At 38.2% G+C, this 22629-nt stretch overlaps 1 protein-coding gene across 3 annotated transcripts in view; it reads right to left on the reverse strand.

The window, feature by feature from the left end:
* Positions 1–22629, reverse strand: part of SMARCA2 (SWI/SNF related, matrix associated, actin dependent regulator of chromatin, subfamily a, member 2) — a 126315-nt gene that overhangs the window by 38830 nt on the left and 64856 nt on the right. For all 3 annotated transcript variants that reach the window (XM_060762260.2, XM_067464420.1, XM_060762261.2), the window contains exons 11-24: positions 16801–16854; positions 14348–14478; positions 14002–14062; positions 13232–13332; positions 12960–13107; positions 11425–11588; positions 10415–10481; positions 8615–8725; positions 6149–6391; positions 5805–5918; positions 4640–4747; positions 4198–4284; positions 2248–2294; positions 973–1139 (exon numbers count right to left, since the gene is read on the reverse strand). In XM_060762260.2, coding sequence (XP_060618243.2) covers positions 973–1139; positions 2248–2294; positions 4198–4284; positions 4640–4747; positions 5805–5918; positions 6149–6391; positions 8615–8725; positions 10415–10481; positions 11425–11588; positions 12960–13107; positions 13232–13332; positions 14002–14062; positions 14348–14478; positions 16801–16854 — 1603 coding nt within the window. The remainder of the gene's footprint in view (positions 1–972; positions 1140–2247; positions 2295–4197; positions 4285–4639; positions 4748–5804; positions 5919–6148; positions 6392–8614; positions 8726–10414; positions 10482–11424; positions 11589–12959; positions 13108–13231; positions 13333–14001; positions 14063–14347; positions 14479–16800; positions 16855–22629) is intronic.

The raw sequence follows: 22629 nt of genomic DNA on the forward strand, positions 1-22629 counted from the left end.
GAAATAGCTATTTCCTTTTCACTACTGATTCTTTCTTTTCATTTTTGTTTTGAAAAGGGAGGATTGTTCTGTAATGACCTATCCCTTTTCTTTTTTTCCTCTTTTTCTGGATTACGCTGCTGTCAACAAATAATAAGAATTCAATAGAAAAGAAGTTAGGTGTCACTAATACTAGTAAAAAACTACAGCCATGTAATCTCTGCATTCCTGGATGGGATAAGTAGAGAACCTTCTTTTCAACGCCTTTTCCCGCATTATGAATCAGTTGATACCAGTCCAGGAAGACAGGGTTACATCTGCCACTCTTCTTCCTTCACACAGTTGACTTGATGGCAGTTGGAATCCTCACAAAATTCCTCACAGTTTTGAGGCAGGAAGTGCTGATCTCAGTGGTAATTCTCACTAACAGTTTTTTTAAAAAGTCAGAAGACCAAGATGCCTGTTTTTCTAGAAGTGCTTTCTGTTGTTAAATATATTTTTCTAAAATACAGATTTTAAATTGGAGAAAGATAAAATGCCAGTAATTTTTACATGAGTGATAACTTTGAAGGAGCTGATCTGCAATGAAAAAAAAGCTTATTGTTCAGAACAAGGTATATGCTTTTAATCTGATATTCCAGTATTATTTGGAAATCCTGAGCAAATTAAATCACCTTTGTATAAATTATTGCATAAAGAAATATGAAGATGCCATTTCAGTTCAACCATCCATGGATTTCTGCCAGATAATTACTGCATTTAAAGAGTTCATTAGTTGGTTGTAATTTGAACAAAGGATTTCCGACTGACTACCTACATTCCTTCCCACCCATGCTAAATTATCACTGGATAAAAAAAGAAACAAGCACCTTACTTTCCTGAACCCCCAAACAACAAAGGGTACAAAGAAAAAAGTATTTGAGGGATAGGACAGCTTAGCCAAGGAACCCAGGCATGGTAATGATAATATGCTCTTAATTATTTGGACTTTACCATCAAGGCGCAGGTAAGCAAAGTTTCGAAAAGCAAAATAGTCTTCCATAATGGTCATGAGCGAGGTCATTTGACAGAAGAGAAGGACACGATGGTTCGTGGCTCGCAACTTTGGTAGAATCCTATCAAGCAGCTCAAATTTCCCTGAGGCCCGATAAAGCTCAGCTCTGTAAAGAGAAAAAAAAATACATATTCAGTAATAACACATTTGTATATCTGTCTGTTAATTGTGACTACAATATTTCATAAGTACACACTATTTTTTGCCTGTATCAAGTGAAGCTATCAGTTTGGTGTAAAATAACAATAATGTGTATTGCCTTCTTAGAAATAAAGCGCTCAGTCAAAATTTCTCTAAATTCTACCCAAAACCCAAAAAATGATTCAGTCTGATCTAAAGCCAAGCTGCTGATCTAACAGTGGAACCTCTAGCATTCCCTGATATAAACAGTAAACAGACTAGTTCTATAAAGAACTGTGCTTTCTAGTCAGGCCTTGGCTGATTGTACACAACACTGTATAACAGTGTGCATCACTACCAGAACCATGGGGAGATGTAGGAGGAACTGCCAAGTCTGTTAAAAGTCCAAAATATTGCTTTTAGAATCTTTGCGATGAATCTCCGTTGCTAGCCATTTGGGCTTTTAAGGCCATAGAAGATATTTGGCCTTCTAGTTTATTCTACATTCGACTTTACAATCAACATAGCCTTTCCCCCGTGCATATACATTTTGAGCAGACATTTCATTATAAAATAAATTCTAAAAAGTGCAGATATGACCAGCTAAACTGAAGTACGCAAATGAGACTGAAATGAATGCAATTTACCTTGCTACTCATTTTGTCTTAAAGATAAATGAACATTTTTATATCAATGAACATTAACAACCAATTAATGAATATTAAATTTACTTCAATGAACATCAATAATGCATGCACAAAAAACTATGACCCTAGAAAAGCAGTGCTGGATACCAGTTGCCTGGGAACCAAAAACAGGTAATACTATTACACTCCTACCCTGCTTGGAAACTTTATCACGAGGCATCTGGTTAGGGAGTGTGTGTCCAGGCTTCTGGACTACATAAGCCCTTGGTCTAATCCAGCAGGACTGTTCCTACGTTCTTAATACTTCCTTAAAAGGAGTTCTTCCCTTAAGCACAACAGGACACTTGCTTTCTGAATGTTGTTGTTACAATCAACAACTTTTCTTGAATTTGAAAAACATTTCTGAAGAGACAGACAACTTGGATAGGTGCACAGGAAAAAAATTACCCAGTGATGACACCATTCGAATAGCCCAAATGTTCAGCAAAGGACTCCTGCAAAATAATAACAGCAAATTGTTTAATATTTCTGAAACAGAAGACACTCCACACTGCCCTTTTAAGACACATAAATGGATGCAACCGTCATTTAAAACAATGACAACAAATGCAACTGCCATTTAAAACAATGTATTTTAGGAAAGACATTTATCTTATGAGTACATTGTAACAAAAATATTAATATTATGAGAATTCACTTGCAATATGCTTACAAATGATGGAAGTAGCTGAATCAACAAAGGGTCAACAAAAACTTACTAGACAAGTTTTTGTTTACCCTTTTTTGTGGAGTGAGTATTGTTTTAATGACTTATGATAATTTGGTTATAATTAGCTGCTACTGTTTTAACTCTGTATGTATTTATGGTTTTGTACTGTGCTATTGATTGTGGCATCGAATTGCTGCCTTTGTTAGCCGCTCTGAGTCCCCCCTTGGGGATTGAGAAGGGCGGGGTAAAAATGCTGTAAATAAATAAATAAATCATTTTATCTTGACAGTGTATACACATTTTTACAATATATCAATAAATTGATGACCTGTAGAAAAGAATGTCCCGTTAATGTGAGAGTACATTCTTGACTAAATTGCTACATTTCCTAATAACAGGGCAGAATTTCTAGCCTATCCCTGTTTACCTCGAAACAAGCAGTGTACATGTGCTCCTTCCTTATTGCAAGAAGGGAAAAGAAAACCAGGATTGGAAAGCTGTGCAAAATGTCCAGTTCTAATTTACTCCTCTGGACTAACAAAAGTGCTTTTTTTGCAGACAACAAGAACCTTTTAGTTCTGGGCATCACACAAAGCTTTCCATTTATTTATTATTTATTTATTTAAAACTTTTATATCCCGATCTTCTCTACCTCCGTAGAGGGACTTAGACCGGCTCGCAGCAAGGATTCAATGCTAATAATGCAGTCTAAAAACATCATACAATAACAACAAGTTAAAATACATATAGATTAAAATTACAAATAAGCCATTTCTCATTTGTTGTGCACTACTGCATGCATCTTCATATGGCCTGGTCACAGGAAATTGGGAAATCAATAGGAAATTACTGCCCATGTGTCTTCTCCAACATTTTTGATGTTGGAGAAGAAGAAACATAGTTTGTCATCTTAGATTGTACATTACAGTGAATTATGGGAAATGGCCAAGAATGTGATAACAAGAAAATGTTTATATCTGGGGTGGGAACCGTGTGATCATCCAGATATTATTAAAAAAGCCCATCAGTCCCAGCCAGAATAACCAAAGGTAAGAAATGCCGGGAGCTGAAGTCCAACACCTATAAGGCCATAAGATTCCCATCCCTGATTTATACAGACATCTTCCAAAATGTCATATTTATTGTTTTATTATTCTGATACATGTTGATTAATCTCACTGCAAGGAAGTACAAAAATATATATTCAGCTGGGGGTAATGCTGGTGTATGAACCCATTTGGAATGCAGCTTTAGATTATTGGAATTTGACATACTCTGCTTTTTGTAGCATAAGCTTTTGGCCTGTGCAACAACAAGCGGAGTTTGTCAAGGCAACTTTGTGCTTATTATATTGTCTGCTAGTCACAATCTCAATACCAAATAATATTAAATAAAATTTTGCCAAGAGGAAATGCATAGCTAGCCTATGTAGCTGGCTCTGAAATGGTCAATATATCTTTAATGTGGCACACAGATCTGATTAAATCTTGTTTCAACCCAGTTTCCTTGCCAGCATAGGGACACATTTCCTTCTTTCCTCTACTACATTGGCTGGTTGTACACACATAGTTGAGAACGGACTTGCCAAGGTTTAGTTGGTTAAGTGATTTAAGACTAGAATAAAGTACAAAATTATGATTTCAAAATAATAGCCTCTCAGGGGAAAAAACCCCACAAAATTATTTCACCTCAATATGCTGAAACATATATGGATGGTTGCATATCTTTCTCAACTGCATTATGGTATTCATAAGAGTTTTGGCTCCTCCTTTTCCCTGTGGAAGTAACACAGGTACAGTCATTAGTTCAAGTGAAAATTGAGAAAGTTAGAAGCTCATGCAACACATTATGTATATATTTCATATGTCACAATGCAAAAATAAATTCAACACCCTCTGTAGTCTAATTTCCTCTGGAAAATCCCAAATGATATAACACGAGTTTATGCAAATAAAGCATACAAATTTCCAAGAAACCTAGGGACTTTAAGGACTCCTTTATCTTTCACCTATTCGTATGTAATTAAATCTATCTGGAAAGTTACAAGTGTTTTCTGAGAAAGCTCATACCTCTTGATTAAGAAAAGATAATTCTGAAAAAAGTATCTACCCCTAATATTAATATATTCACCTTTTTATCTTTTTCTGAGCCATCCGTAAGAAGGATTCCTTTGGCTTGCATATGGCGATACAGAATCTTCTGAAGCGCTGACATATCACACTTTACAACATATTCAACCTAATGTGAGACAACAGTAAATAAGAAGAGTTATTTAAATTTTTTAGTAATAGACAGAGTTAATTAAAAGAATTTGCTTTGTCTAAAATTAACAAACCAACATTCCTACACATCTGACCTCTTCTGTGGTAGATGTCCTCTACAGAACTTTGTTAACATGAATCATTCATATTTTGTCAGGATCTTAAGATGTCTCTACGAGCTGTTGCTTTGACCAAATACTGAATATTCAAATTATTTTTACTTTATATTGTCTTAGCTGTGTGCATCAGGTATACATTTTATAACTCAATAATTATAAAGGATGCAGGGAAATGGTCAATCATTGTGTAGCTGGAGACTTTCAGGCAAAGCAAGGATGGGGTTTCAAATGTAGATTACCAAATATGCCCTAAATCCTGTTTTTAGGCCTGGCTAGAGTTGATCCAATCAACCAATGGGATTTATTTATGTGTAATGTATCATTAAACTTCTGACTGGCAAGTCTACTCTAGTTGACACTATCAACAACCACTGATGTCCAGCACATTGGAACAACCGTAAAAACCAACAGCAATTCCCATGCTGAATGGACTATCATGCAAATAAATTATAGATCTCCCTGAACACTGGCAATCCTGAGACCCAAATTTTCTTTTAAACTGTGACCTAGAACTTCTCCTTCAGTGCCATGGATATTCTTTACTTACAATTGTACTAAAAGGTTTTCAACTGTGAGAGCCGAAACTTCCATGTCAATGGAGTGGTCAATCTACTCTGAATTTTGAAGGAGCTATCCAAAATACTACCCTTGATCTCCCAAAGTTCAGGATCCTCGATAGCTACTTTGAAGCTCTGGCTTTGAAGGTGCAGGTGCATTTACATGCCAATTGGTGGGGCATACCATGGGTGACTGACCACTGTGGGCATGGAACATTAGACAAGGAGAAGAAGTGCCATCGATTGCCACTCTTTTCAGGCAACCAGGTTTCAGTACCAGCCTTCTGATGGGGCATTATGAGGCCAGGATTTAACACAGATAATCGCAAAACACCGGCAATGACTTCCATACAAATACCTTTTCTGGCAGCTGAGATTCAACTTCTTTCTTCAGCCTCCTTAACAGAAAGGGTCGTAAAACCTTGTGGAGACGTCGAATGATCAGAATAGTCTCTTCCTCATTCAAATCCACCTGATGGTATAAAGAGTGTATAAACAGAATGAGACAATTTAATTCATAGTATAAGTTATCAAAGATAAAAAAAGTGGATAAGTACTGCTAAAAAGTGGTCTAAAAATGCAACATTATTACATTAGGTATGACATATACATTATGAGTATCTCCATAAAATTGATTTTATTTTGTTTTTACTTTGATTTGGAATCTCTGTGAGTTTCTATATAAACAAACTAGCCCCATACCCTTTCTCCAGTCATGGCAAAGGGGGCATTGAACCACTGTTCAAAGGTGCTGCAGCTCTTGAAAATCGTTGGTAGGAGGAAATTGAGGAGAGCCCAAAGTTCTGGCAGTTTGTTCTGCAACGGTGTTCCAGTCAAGAGTATCCTCCTAGGAGCAACGTAATGCGTATTCAACACCTGGGTGAGCTTACAGTGGTGGTTCTTCATTCTATGGCCTTCATCCACAATCATATATTTCCACCGAATCTATAAAAAGAAGAAAAAAGTTGACAACTTCTACTTTATCTCCATTATAATAATAAAGTCCAAAATTACTACACAAACTGTGAAATAGTAATCGTTCTGATTTTTTGTGTGTGTCAGGAGTGACTTGAGATACTTCAAGTTGCTTCTGGTGTGAGAGAAATAGCCGTCTGCAAGGACATTGCCCAGGGAATGCCTGGATGTTTCATGTTTTACCATCCTTGTGGGAGGCTTCTCTCATGTCCCAGCATGAGGAGCTGGAGCTGACACAGGGACCTCAACCCACTCTCCCCAGATTTGAATCACTGACCTATTGGTTAGCAATCCTGCTGGCACAAGGGTTTAACTCACTGAGCAATTGAATTATTGAACATGAACATGATGCACCCGGTTCCAAACTTCTAGATATGGTTGGATAGAGATTCCCAGAGACTTGTGACAGTAAGTTGCCCAGTGAGTATTCTGGCAATTTGCATGATTGTGTAGTATGAGTCTGGTAGCTCCAGTGGAGATAAAATACTGGCTTGGTGCCTTTTACTTGACATGCCACATTCCTACGTTAGAGTAGCTTTATGATCCCCACCAAAACATTGAAATCATCAGCTAAGTATTTTCTTGTACATTTTCAAAATTGGAGCCCTTAAGTTATGACATAAACTTATGGCACTATATTTTACATATATCTGTTAGCACTCAAGTTTTTTTTTAGTCTTGGGATGTTTAAGTAGGCACTCAAAATATCAGATAAAGAGGCTCAAAGATAAATTTAACACCTTTTTACCATAGTTCATTTAACATTACTTGTTTCTCAGTTTTTTTTAAATTATAACATCTTATTTCAATAACTTTTGAAATTTCACAACACAAAGGTCAAAATGAGCCCAAGCCAGGAACTTTTTAGGAACAGCACATATGTGTTATTCATTAAATCATAATTACAATTTATGTGACGAATTATTACATACTGTTTTTCAAAAATGTCTATCTATACTTATTGCCCCCAAAAAGTAAAGGTGGCATAATTACATGCAGCATCACTTCCAACACTATGTGAGGTACACAATTGTTTTTTTTCTGGATGATGTCAGAGATAACACACTTCATGTAGATTGCTTCTTTTCCAGAAAACACATAAATCACAGGAAGCTTTAGCACTTTAAAAGACAGGATTTATACAGCATCAGAACAGTTGCTGAAACTGGAGGTATTTAATGGAACGTGAATTAAAAGAATACAAGCAACTGTAATGTGTGCTGTAAAATCTGTCAGAAAGTTAAACGAAAAGATGAAAAACCAAAACTATGTGCATTTATCAGTCTATTCCCATCCCACAGCTACTTGTGTATATTTGTGTATACTCTTGTATGATGCTAGCTTGAGGAAAGAAAAAGTAGCAAGAAAGTTCAGTTTTTAAACAGTTACTACAGCAGGCACATGTCATTGCTTTCAGATATAAATATCTGTTCTGATGTTTGATATGTGGGAATGAAGAACTCAATAATAAGAGCTCAAGGTGAGCTCAATTACAGAAATATCTCCATTTCTACTGAAGCATAGCTTCCAAGGATTAGCCACCATGTTTCAAGGTCTAATAACTATTCAAGAGATATTGAGATCAAAGCAATGATTCCTGAGCTATCAGGTTTTAATGCATGAATGAAAATCAACAGAACAGGATTCAGTCTGGTCTCTATTATCTTTTCACATTTAGAAGGCAGCTCTTCTTCTTGCCATATTCATCTCTATTCAGACACAAAGAAGAAGTGCAGAGCTGTGGATAAAAAAGGGAATAGCAGGGTTCCTGGATAAATGTTATTAGGCAGGATGATGTAGAGATGGCTATACCTCTCTACAGTACAATGGCTGTGTGGTATTGATGGGATCCACAGGTAGCAAAACCATTCTCTTATCTGCAACCTTGAAATGCCACGGCAGGAGAGCAACCATGAATGGCATGTAAGAAGGGCTAAATATCTCAATTCAGGCAAAGAAAAACATGGAACTGACTTTTTAAAGCAACAGCCATGACAGTCTCTGGGCTGGGAACTTTCTTTGCTCAACACAATTCCAGTTATGTAAGACATGGGAGAAAAGCTTGTAAATAAAAATAATTAGCAACAGAATGAAAGTGTTAATGACAGCACGGTTATCTTGTTGGGTTTTTTTTAAAGAGCTCTTTCTTTGTGATTATTTATTATGAAGAAAAGTAGGTAATGTTGTAAATACCTTAGCAAGAATGTGTTTGTCCTTTATTATGTATTCGTAAGTAGTCAAAAGAACATTAAACTTTCCACTACGAAGCTGAGGGACAAGTGATCTGCGCATAGCTGGTGTACCCTAAAATAAAGGAGAGTGAGAAGAATCTTAATTCTCTATAATAGTAGTTCAACTTTCTGCATATAAGTGTGAAACAAAATGTGGTTAAAACATTGAGGACAGCTCTTACTCTTTTGCTAAAGAAACTGAGAAAAGAAAACTAACAGTTTTATAGCAGGCAAATAGGGAAATATGTGATTTTCAAGAGCACCCCATCCCTGTGCAGATTTGCCCTGAAATGTTGGGGCTACTTTGGAATTGTGCTAGAGGAGTTGGGAACGAGGGGAATCAATGAAAATGGGCTTCATTCCAATTCCGTTGATACAATACTCCTACAGATGAGACAGCCTTCCATCAAGAGATAGAGCACAACTGTATACAACTAAAGATGAAATTACTGTCTAATTTTCTTCTGGAAGAAAGCAATGAGTAATTTTAGCAATTTTCCTCTCATTGTGAAAGTCTTTCAAAACTAAAGTTATGATAACTATATATAGTTCAAGACTTATTTTGTACAAAATTCGCATACGGTTATTTTGAAGAGAAAAAGAAAAAGCATTGAAAATACTGCTTCCTATATAGAAAATGCTGGCTTCAGAGCAAAACAACCATGTGCAAGTTCTGAACAAATTAAGTCCCAAGGTTCAGTTGAGGACAAAATGTTCTCTGTATATAAATCAAACTCCCCCTAATTGAAAACACTGTTTTATGGATTTACATGTAAATATTGTATAAAAATTGGCTGCAAAAATTATTTTCATCAAAATATCTCAACATCAAAGAAACACATTTTTGAAAAATTTTAGATTCTTCTTTCCCTGTATGTAATCCAAAGCTTTGCATCTGAAAATGACTTCTGGAAAGCTCTACCCATATGAAGCTGCAAATAAACTCGTCCTTCTACATTGTGCCCCTACATCTTATGTCCAATTTCTAGATGGCTTCCATACCCGTAGGACAATCAATCCATTCAAGGTTCCACTTCCAAACTTTAAGGGACCTATGCAAAATGATGAATCCTGCCTCTAAAACAGTTCCTTTAAAGCTTGAACTAAAAATTAGAGCAGATTCTCTACTCTACTGACATAGAAGAATGTCTTTAGTGACATTACAACAATAGATGTGACAAATATTAGTCCAGTGAGGAATTATTTACAAATGGTAAACTTCAATAAACAGCAGCATTAGATATTTTAAATGAAAAAAAGCTATTCAAGAATACACAAATGTATTTATCATTTGCATTATTTCCATCTAACATTTTGCAAAGGATTTATGTAAATATCATCTCATAAAATCACCTTTGTGACTAAGCATTTTTCCCAATACAGCTCTCAAAACTTTACAACTGAAATGACAAATATGGGGAAAGGAACACATAGGCCAGGATTCAACACTGAGGGTACAGATTTATGCAACAGCACTTTATTAGTAAACTGCAAGACCAAAATATCTGTGTGCACAATATCCAAGGAAAATACGAAATGGGCCTCAGTGCACAAGGCACATCCATGGATAATGTGCAACTCTGTTTCCACACACGTTTCCACTGCATATCATTATTCTGAATCAGACAAAAATAGCCAATTACTTATGAAAGGGAGTTTACACATGCAGAAGAGACTGACAGGAAGCTGGTTTTAAGCACAGATATAGGTATATGTGTGTATATATACAGTTTTTATATTCATATACAAAAGACATTCAAACCTTGTAAGAAATTTTCACCACAGAAGGAGCCCATTTGTCAAATTCGTAAGTCCAATTGGATAAAGTCCTGTGGGAAATATATTGATAAATTGACAGTTCAGATATAAAAGCAGCCTTTATTATTATTATTATTATTATTATTATTATTATTAGCATTCTTATAAAAACAAAAAAGTTAATATTTTTGACACCTTGGTCTCTGATATTCAAAAGGCAAGATAAACACCAAAAAGCAAACTGCATTCAACAAAACCATTTGAATAGTGCAGAAATCTTGTCTAATTATGTTAGAAAATTCTGAGTATTAGCTAAACACTCCAATGGAAAGTGGCTGTATGAGTGCATAACTTGCCCAATGGGAAGCAAACAAACATTTCAGTGTCTTGTTGTAAAAGGCTGAGTTTGGTGAAATGGATCTTAGTTTTAAAATGCTTGCTCAGGAAATTGGGCAGAACTTTGTGGAATCCTCCTCTGCACACTCTAGTGAATGAAAGAGAAAGTAGTACACAACATTGGAAAGCCTTTATTTGTGAACAGATGTTTGGAGAAGTGTTAAGTGCCTTGTCAATGTTTTTACAACACTGACTCAGGTTTAAGAAAAGACATAGCTCTTTTCTTCCCTTGCCATTTTATATCTGAAAAAAAGGATTATTTCAATGCTTGCTTGCCTTTCCTCCTTCCTTCCCTCCCTCCCTCACTCAAATCTCTGGTCCATGTAGAGATCAAAAATATAATTAACTGTTCAATAACTCAAGTACAGCAGGCATAGTATGATGGACACAGTAAATCTTGGCTGCTGACTTTATTTGCCATCTGGGTCCCTAATGCCACACAACATATGTGAAAGAAGGGAAAATAATCAAAGACTAAATCCACAATACATAGTCAGCACTGCCTTACTGCACGCTTCATCTAAGACAGTAAGTGTGTGTATTAAAAAAGTATATACTGTTAATGAGCCAATCTGCATGGTGTAGAAAAATATCATTAGGAACAGTTCATCTACTTACGAGAGGGGAACAATGATGAGATAGGGACCATTGAGCCTTTTGTGATCCATCAGATAAGTGATGAGTGCAAGAGTCTGTATGGTCTTGCCTAGCCCCATTTCATCAGCTAAAATTCCATTCAAATTGTTATTATACAGAGAAACCATCCATTCCAGACCTTGAATCTGAAACGCAGGAGAATTGCACCAGTTATCAAGAATCTGCATACACTAACGTTCTGATTTGAACATCACTGCTTTGATGCCAAGTATTGTGCAGTAGAGAATCTGCCAGCTGCAGACATCACAATGAAAAAGAAGCAACAAAAATTGCCTGTTCAAGAATCACTACTGGTATGTAAGACAATGTCCAAAACCAAGAGATTATTGGAGCATGATGCTAAAGATAAATGCGACTCCTCATACCATGAGACACTACAGACTCTTAACAGTGTTGGCCTGAAATCTTATTGTTGTTGTACCCTCATCTGGGACATGCTTATTTTGTTGATTTTTTTGGTATTGCTATCTCTTTATGCAATATTCACATACATATATGGCAGCTTTAAAGAACCAGAGCTCATAGTCACAGTTCTTTACTGGGCCAGGAAGAGAGGGGTAGAGAAAACAGTGAAGCAGCACTTAACCCTGGCTGTGGTTCTGCAGTTTTTTGTTGTTGTTGTTTTTTGTTGTGTCAGGAGCAAGTTGCTTCTGGTGTGAGAGAATTGGCCGTCTGCAAGGACGTTGCCCAGGGGACGCCTGGATGATTTGATGTTTTTATCATCATTGTGGGAGGCTTCTCTCATGTCCCCACATGAAGAGCTGGAGCTGATAGAGGGAGCTCATCCGCCTCTCCCCGGATTCGAACCTGCGACCTGTCGGTCTTCAGTCCTGACGGCACAGGGGTTTAACCCACTGCGCCACCAGGGGTTCTGCAGTGAAGAGAAGAAAGATGACCTTGCCCATTCAGCTTTCTGCTGACTCACTGGAGATCTGGACAATGGCAGTTCTTTCCCCAGATGCATACTGCAGCCATGGGCTGCCTAGTTATATCTCCTAGACAAGAGGGAGCTGGGTACGTTTAGCTGGGAGAAAAGAAGGCTGAAAGGGGAGACGATAACCATATTTAAATATTTGAAAGGATGTCACATTGAGGAGGGGGCAAGCTTATTTTTTTCTACTCTTGGGACTAGGATATGGACCAACAGATTTAAACTGCAGGAAAAGCGATTTCACCTAAACTTTACAAAGAACTTCTTCATGGTAAGAGCTATTCAGCAATGGGATAATGCTGCCTGGGAGCACGGTGGAGTCTCCTTCTCTGGAGGCTTTTTAAGCAGAGGCTGAATGGTTAACAGTTGAGAGGTTTGCATGGGAGGGGGTTGAACTGGATGGCCCTCAGGGTCTCTTCCAACTCTATGAATTTAAGAAACAAATGTGATGTGGGTTTCAGAACTTCAGGGGACTAGTGAGGGGCTCATGAGCCACAGAAGTGGGATCAGGAGCTTCATGAAACCCACAGTATGTCAACTCAAAACAGTGATCTAGGATGCTTACCTGATAATGTTTTAGTGTACCATTAATAAGAAGAGAAGACTGTTTGTCCACTCTCTCAGAAATCGCATGAGCCACTGTGTAGTAGGACTGAGACCCTCTAGCACTGTACTGCATACTGTATTCATCATCCACGTCTTGTTTGGCAGTCCTGTTGTATAATTATAGAAAGGCACTTTTAACTTCATATTTGTAACAATTTAGCCAGTCCAGCTCTTACACAAGCATGCAAAATAGTAGTTGCCTTGTTCTCTGCCTCTTTCCCTATCACTCACTCAATTATTTCTTTAGCATCTTTTTCTGAAACTTCTTCAGTGTTGGGATCCAGGTGTATCTTTCCATCTGTTTCTTGTCTGCTAGATTCCTCCTCCTCTTCCTGCAGAAAAGGAAAGCCAAGTGTTGGTCCCAACTTTGGAATTGCAATGCTATAGTTATTCCATCACATCCATTGCGTTTTGTTTTATGAGCAATGTCATTTTCACAAAAAAAATACTCACCTCATGTTTATTTAACATGAGAGAGGCTTTCATTTGATTTTTACAGATATGTTGCTTTACAAGTTTGTGAACCGTAATTTTCAATATTTACTGCCTCTTCTTGATTCTTTTCTGTGTTTGAAACACCTGATAGAAGGACATCCCCAAGTCTATTTAACGGAATTCGTGAATATTGCCTATGAAAGTGTAACAGATTGTTCATCTTCCATGTTAATTATTGCGCTTTAACAATGAAATCTCCCTCCTATAATACTGAAGTTTATTGTTTAAAGGAAAAAATGCCGTATAGGTTGACATTATCTTGTGGTCTGTTATCAGTTACAGTAAAAGAGTGGTGGTGGTAGTGATGGGGCTACATAGTGAATTCCATTCTACTAAGGCTGCTTTCCACACCATTTCCCTTGCAATATTGTGGCAATAATTATTTTTATCACTGATATTACATTCCTGTATTCTTACACCCACTCTCCAATCTCTAGGAAGAATATTACGTTTTTAAAAATATTCTTTTCAGTATATATAGGCATCAACAAGAGGCATTCACTTACGTCTTCCTCATATTCAGAGCCACTCTCTTCTTCACTATCTGACCTAGGTGCAACTTCATAGCTGTTGGAAAAGAAGAAAGCAATACAGGATCTTTTAAAATTATTTTAGAAAAACCAGGATAAATAAGTGCATTTGAAAAATGTATAGGGACAAGCAGGAATAATACTGGGTTCTTGTGGGTTTTCAGGCTGTATTGCCATGTTCATACAGCCCAAAAAACCTACAACAACTCAGTGATTCCAGCCATGAAAGCCTTTGACAATACAAGGAACAATACTCATAAATATTAGAATATATACATGCAGTACAAAAGCAACAAGTTTGGAGGAGCATTTGATTACTCACCCAGGGTTCATTTCTAACCAAGCATCCAACTGACTTGCTTTAGGAGCCTCTGGTCCAAGAAGAACTTTGCCCGTTTCAGTGTGGGTAACTTTGACAGGGAGATCACTCATCTGACTGCTCTCATCTATGGGCTAAAAAGTAAAAAAGAAAAACAAACAAACAAAAATTCACAACAGTGAATCACAAATGATTACAACAAATTACCTGCACCATTTGGGCTATAATATGATACAAACTGATTTAAAATACAAGATCCTTACAAAGAACATACAGCTGTAGAGGACTTTGTTCAAGGGAACAAAGCTATACACTGAAAGCAAACTTTAAAATGAAATGGCCACTTAGATTTCCGAAACTATATCTTCCTGCTGCCAAATATGGCTGACAATTAGTATGAAATAAAACAATGTGCAGGCTTTTTAAGGATATAAAAAATATAAACACCATTAAGTACATTTATAAGAGTACACTGTTAAGCCAGGAGTTGTTATCAGCTCCTTCAAAAGGATGTAAAAGATTCTCCACACAGCTATAATCTTTCCTTTTTATTATTTATATATAAATAAAATTATTATAAATGTGACTTTAATGACACTTACCTGTAAGTTTGATGCTTGTCTTCCCAAAAAACCCACTACAATTGACAGATATTTATACGACTGTATGTTTTTAACAGAGCTGTCCATATGTCTGCCCAGAAGTATCCCTCACTAATTTCAGTTCAACTTATTCCCAGGTAAATAAAGTTCTACAATCTTAGTGGATTATTTTAAAAATCATAAATAATGACAGCAATAACAATGTATTTGTCATATTTTGAATGTAAGATATATAATCATGTTCATGAACAAAGAAACTTTCTGGAATCATTTATAGGACATTTAGCACACTCATTAACGAGACAGCTCATTAAGTACAAGGGCACTCATTAAAAACTTCAGTTAGATGTGTTGGACAAAGTCTTCCATTAAAGCAATTTACTAAAAATCTGTGTGCATCCCAGAAAAGTCAGAAAACTATAAATCTTCTTATGTGTATTTGCTTGATTTGTTTGGTAACATTTCAATTTTATTTGTGAAGTTAGAAGCTAAATAAAATTTCATCACATTGTCAAACTGTGAAACATAATTTTAAAATGTTGCCAACCACATGAAAGTGGAGGTGAAATGTATTATTTAACATGATTAACGTGTTTGCTGTATCATTGATACAATCATTAGTAAGTCTTCTTACTTAACTGGACCTATGTGGAACAGCTAGTCCTCGATAACCAACAAGAGGAATAACCAATTTTGAGGCATCCACACTACTTTAATTCACATCAATCTTTACTCTAAATACATATTTATGGGTCAATTTAACTGAACCAGTAAAATAAAGTAGGGGAGCCGGGAGGACATTGCCATCTTGTCCCCTGTGACATCAGCGCCCCTCCCCCAGCACCAACGGCCACTCTGGGGCCAGAATAAAGAAGGGGAGCCGGGAGGACATTGCCATCTTGTCCCCTGTGACATCAGCGCCCCTCCCCCAGCACCAACGGCCACTCTGGGGCCAGAATAAAGAAGGGGAGCCGGGAGGACATTGCCATCTTGTCCCCTGTGACATCAGCGCCCCTCCCCCAGCACCAACGGCCACTCTGGGGCTAGAATAAAGAAGGGGAGCCGGGAGGACATTGTCAACTTGTCCCCTGTGACATCAGCGCCCCTCCCCTAGCAATAATGTAATATTATGTAGTACTAGTGTTATGAATGATTTAATAGTACTATGCTAGTTATGTATTATGTAGTATGTTGTAAGTACTTATGACTTGTAAGCCGCTCTGAGTCCCCTTCGGGGTGAGAAGGGCGGCAAATAAATGTCGTAAATAAATAAATAAATAAATAAGTTCATAAAAAATGAAAGGCACAAAATTTATGTTAGTAAATTATAAATATAATGTTTGCATCATATGAGAAGAACCCACTCATAGGCCCTTGTCACTGACAAATTAGAAATGTGGAAGAAGCTATTTTTAAACATTTCCTCTTCCCCCATAGGCAACTAAAATTTGCTCTGAAGGATTAAGGGCTCCAAGCAGGGCTCCAGGACAGTAGTGAAAATGTCTTTGTCCCTATATATTGGATCTATTTAGCAAACAGAAGGGCAATTCAAGGTTCAAACTACATTAACTCCCTCCAACAGAATTTTTTTATAAATGTTATTTTAATACCAGTCTATAGAAATTACGTAATCATAGGATTCCTTGCCTGAAATATTATTATCAACTAAATTACAGAACTAGAGAAATATTCATGAACAAAACATGCTCATAAAAGGAAATAATTGTTTTTGCATCCTGGTTCTGTTCTTTCTCTTCTGAAGACTTTATACAAAGTACAATACAGACTTGTGTCATTTTATCCATTATTAACTAAAAGCTAAAATGTTTTTTTTTAATGAAATTGATATCTTACCTCTCCATCAGGACCAAGCCCAGAACCCATTCCTTCTGTGTTGTCTTCTGGCTTCTGTAACAAAATCATACAGGTAAGTTATACTCACTGTAAGGTTGTGTCCAAAAAGAGTAACTTAAAAATGTAGAAAGTATATGGTTCAAGATGTAGGCCTGATTTTATAGCAGTACTGCATCCTGTACACCTGTAAAATAGCATGTCACTGAACTAAAATAAGATAATATCTTTTCACTATTCCACATGAAGTTGCGACATCTTAAGATTGTGAGGTAGGTCTTCTAAATTACATGCTTTAAACTGAATTATTTTCTCTCTTGAAACCATATTCAGTCTACACATGCTCCTTTATTTAAAACAGCAGAGCAATGCAATAACCTTAAGTCCTATCTTTCCTGCCTCTACAAATGTGAACTAGTACATAATTTTACAAGGTTTAGAGATGAAACAGTAACTAGCTCTTGGAATAGTATAAGTTCTATATTCTAAGATGTGTCAAAGACATTAGTAATAAGGTTATTATTCAGTGAAGACAAAGCTAAGACTGTAATTCTGCAGAGGTACTTTAATCTGTGATGCTCTTCTGCAATCTTTCTTCTGCGGTTCACTCAACATGTCCTGTACTTGCAATCCAATTTATATATTTGCCCCTTAACTGTCAATATTTCCACTCTTTCCCAAATCTTGTGTTCCTGCAGTTCTCCAAACACTGCCTTTCCTTCCACTTCAAATCACCTACTATCTCAAATTATACCTGGGTTTATTTTTTTATATCAGTTACAATGCCTATATGTGCATACAAAGTGTGGGTTTCTTTTCCTCAGTGTATGTGAACAGACATGCACATACATACACAGAACGTAAAAGAAAATGCTAGTGTTTACAAAGCTAGGTTCTCTTGTATTGTGATGTTGTGTGTCAAGTGCAAAAACAGGAGCGATTCTCATTTCCCGTCATCTTCATGTTTACTTCCTCTCTCTCTCTGCTTAGACTGATCATACTGACCTGAGATAACCATACATTGATATTGTCGCACACATACAGATAGTTGTCCACATTTGCCCACACTCATGCAGGTGCAGAAACATGCATATACAGAAGGAACTGAACTATATACTGCTGTGCTGGTTTTTTGTTATGTTTTCCCCTTTCTAGAAATACCACTATATTGCCAGTTACCCAGATGGCTGGTAGGCAAACTGTGATATTGGAAAAGTACAGAAAACAGAGACACCCTGATATTGCTTAAGAGCAACTAAGTACAGTTTTGAAGAATAAAATATAAAATCATAAGAAAGAATGAAGTGTAAAATCATTTAAAATATATACCTGTTCTATATTAGCTGCTACTCTAAAGCATGGAGGGAGACTAGAACCCATGAATGGTGTTCTGTTCAATCCATTTTAAAAGAGCAATTCAAACAGGGTGTTTAGACAGAACTATGTGATATGAAATACAGAGCATCAATATATATATATATATAGAGAGAGAGAGAGAGAGAGAGAGTGTCAGTCACATACAAAGAGCCACAAGCATGCAAACTCCCACACCCAAACAGTGAGCACACATACACCACATTTTATATCCATTCATGACATATTTGCACCCGAAAACATCATGTAAGCAGCAGCATTTCCATGCTCAAATAGGCCCTCCACCCCAGAAAATCCACATGAGAAACTACTTGGCAAATGTAAAGGAGAAGAAAATAAATAAATAAATAAATAAATGATTTCCCTTATTGGTATACAAAATATTATATCAAGTTACTCTTGTAATATAAGGGTCATAGCAAAATCTACAATTTTGCCCCCAAAACCTATTATTGATTTCTACATGAGGCTGGCTTATGCTCTGTGTTTTATAGACAGTATTATCTGATTCTAGTATGTTATGCAGCCACAATCCAAATTAATAATTAAAATGGGATTATTTGTAATCCACTGAAATATAAGATTTATTGACTGTCCTGAAAAGCAATTGATAAATACTTAGAGGACTAAACCCATATTTCACATTTATAGCCATTTGTATTTAATTTTAAACCACTACCTCTGCAATGTGTGGAGCACACAGTGAAATTTCTTGTATAATAATACAAAAGTTAAAGCTAAAGACCAAACTTTAACTTTTAAGTGTTGAAGTACCTAAATTTTTTCTGTAGCTTTGTAAGTCATATTTAGTTTCCTATTTCTTCTTAAAAACGTATTTAAAATACATTATGCATGGTATCCCTGCCATCTACTCTCAGTTGTTCATCCAGAACATTACCTAGAGGAAAAGTGTCTTTTGAAACATTTTTCTACATAAAAAGTGCTAATCTAATATCTGTATAAGAAAGGTTTTTCCAGAAGAGATTGTATTCTTGGATTTTGTTATTCTGTCAAGTATGGAATTATAATAAGGGAGAAAATGCAAATTTACTCAAGAGCACAACTTTCTTCATAATCAGCATGATCCCCTGTGTAGAGGAGATTCACAGTCAAATTACACAAAGGAAGGCTAAGTGGGAATGATGCTGCAATGCCAGCAACTTCAATGTTTTTCCCAAGGGTAGAGTCTCAAGGATCTCCTGTTATATCTGTATCTATCTATATCTATAATAAAGAAGAGTGTTTGTATGTGTGGGAGGACGGAGGGAGGATGGAGGGAGGACGTAGGGCAGAAGAGTTTGTGGCAGCTTTCTGATTGGCTGCCACTGTGGTGCTATTTGCATATGGTCTCTGATTGGCCAGCTTCAACAGGAGCCCCTGGTGGAGAAGAGGGTTCATGGCAGAAACGGGGCATGACAGAAGGAAATTTGCATATGGTCTCTGATTGGCCAGCCTCAAATCCAACATTCCGAGATGACAAAGAGAGGAAAGGAAAGGCCGGGGGCTGGGTCAGAACACTACCAATACAGACGAAATTTGGCACACAGAGCCCCCATGACCCACTCTACATCCTACTGCAGTTTGGAGGACTATGCACCATGGATGATGGGACTTGCAGTACCACCACTCACATTCTGAGACCGCTGTTAACCTTATCCAATGACTGATCAGGACCAAACTTCGCACATAGACCTCACATGACCCACTTTACGTCCTGGTGTGGTTTGGCCGGGGATGGAGCGTGGATTATGGGACTTGCAGTACAATTGCTCAATTCTTCAGACCACTGCAACCCTCATCCAATTACCAATAAATACCAAACTTGGCACACTGAGTCTCCATGACGCACTCTACATCCAGGTACAGTTTGAAGGAGGATGCACCATGGACGATGGGACTCGCAATACCTGCACTCCCTTCCTAAGACCATAACTGCCAACAATGATGGATCAGGACCACAATTTACACAGAGAGCCCACATAACTCACTCTACATCCTGGTGTGGTTTGGAAGAATTTGACAATGGATGATGGGACTTGCAGTCACTTCACTCACTTCCTGAGACCACTGAGACCCTCGCCAATCAAGACTAAACTTGGCACATGGAGCTTCAATGACCCACTCTACATCCTGGAGAAGTTTGGAGGACAACAGACCATGGATGATGGGACTTCAAGTACCTCCACTACCCAAGACTGCTGCAAAACTCATCTAATGACCAATCAAGACCAAAGTTGGCACACAGAGCCCCCATGACCCACTCTACATCCTGCTGCAGTTTTGGAGAAGGGTGGACCATGGATGATGGAACTTCCAGCACCTTCACTCACATTCTGAGACCTCTGCAAACCTCATCCAATGACGGATCAAGACCAAACTTGGCACATAGACCTCTCATGACCCACTTTACGTCCTGGTGTTATTTGGAAAACTTTGGAGATGGATGATGGGACTTGCAGTACCTTTGCTCACTTCCTGAGACCACTGAGACCCTCGCCAATGACTAATCAAGACTAAACTTGCCACATGGAGCTCCAATGACCCACTCTACATCCTGCTGCAGTTTGGAGGAGGACAGACCATGGATGATGGGACTTCAAGTACCTCCACTCCCTTCCAAAGATTGCTGCAACCCTCTTCTAATGACCAATCAAGACCACACTTGGCACACAGAGCCCCCATGATCCACTCTACATCCTGCTGCAATTTGAAAGGGGATGGACTTTGGATGATGGGACTTGCAATACCTTCACTCACTTACTGAAACCACTGCCACCCTCATCTAATGACTGATAAAGACCAAACTTGGCACACAGAGCCCCCATGACCCACTCTGTATCCTGCTGCTGTTTGTAGGAGGATGGCCCATGGATGATGGGACTTCAAGTACCTTGACTCACTTCCTGAAAACAATGCAACCATCATCCAATGACCAATAAAGACCAAACTTGGCATAGAGAACCACCATTACCCACTTTCTCTAATAACCCGGGCAGCGCCGGGTCCCCAAGCTAGTATATAATAAAGAAGAGTGTTTGTATGTGAGGGAGGACGTAGGGCGGAAAAGTTTGTGGCAGCTTTCTGATTGGCTGCCACTATGCTGCTATTTGCATATGGTCTCTGATTGGGCAGCTTCAATAGGAGCCCCTGGTGGAGAAGAGGGTTCATGGCAGAAACGGGGCATGACAGAAGGAAATTTGCATATGGTCTCTGATTGGCCAGCTTCAAATCCAACATTCCGAGATGACAAAGAGAGGAAAGGAAAGGCCGGGGGCTGGGTCAGAACACTACCAATACAGACTAAATTTGGCACACAGAGCCCCCATGACCCACTCTACATCCTACTGCAGTTTGGAGGACTATGCACCATGGATGATGGGACTTGCAGTACCACCACTCACATTCTGAGACCGCTGTTAACCTTATCCAATGACTGATCAGGACCAAACTTCGCACATAGACCTCACATGACCCACTTTACGTCCTGGTGTGGTTTGGCCGGGGATGGAGCGTGGATTATGGGACTTGCAGTACAATTGCTCAATTCTTCAGACCACTGCAACCCTCATCCAATTACCAATAAATACCAAACTTGGCACACTGAGTCTCCATGACGCACTCTACATCCAGGTACAGTTTGAAGGAGGATGCACCATGGACGATGGGACTCGCAATACCTGCACTCCCTTCCTAAGACCATAACTGCCAACAATGATGGATCAGGACCACAATTTACACAGAGAGCCCGCATAACTCACTCTACATCCTGGTGCGGTTTGGAAGAATTTGACAATGGATGATGGGACTTGCAGTCACTTCACTCACTTCCTGAGACCACTGAGACCCTCGCCAATGACTCATCAAGACTAAACTTGGCACATGGAGCTTCAATGACCTACTCTACATCCTGGAGCAGTTTGGAGGACGACAGACCATGGATGATGGGACTTCAAGTACCTCCACTCCCCAAGACTGCTGCAAAACTCATCTAATGACCAATCAAGACCAAAGTTGGCACACAGAGCCCCCATGACCCACTCTACATCCTGCTGCAGTTTTGGAGAAGGGTGGACCATGGATGATGGAACTTCCAGTAACTTCACTCACATTCTGAGACCTCTGCAAACCTCATCCAATGACGGATCAAGACCAAACTTGGCACATAGACCTCTCATGACCCACTTTACGTCCTGGTGTTATTTGGAAAACTTTGGAGATGGATGATGGGACTTGCAGTACCTTTGCTCACTTCCTGAGACCACTGAGACCCTCGCCAATGACTAATCAAGACTAAACTTAGCACATGGAGCTCCAATGACCCACTCTACATCCTGCTGCAGTTTGGAGGAGGACAGACCATGGATGATGGGACTTCAAGTACCTCCACTCCCTTCAAAACATTGCTGCAACCCTCTTCTAATTACCAATCAAGACCACACTTGGCACACAGAGCCCCCA

Source organism: Anolis sagrei, chromosome 2, assembly GCF_037176765.1.
Source record: "Anolis sagrei isolate rAnoSag1 chromosome 2, rAnoSag1.mat, whole genome shotgun sequence".
Classification (NCBI taxonomy): domain Eukaryota; kingdom Metazoa; phylum Chordata; class Lepidosauria; order Squamata; family Dactyloidae; genus Anolis; species Anolis sagrei.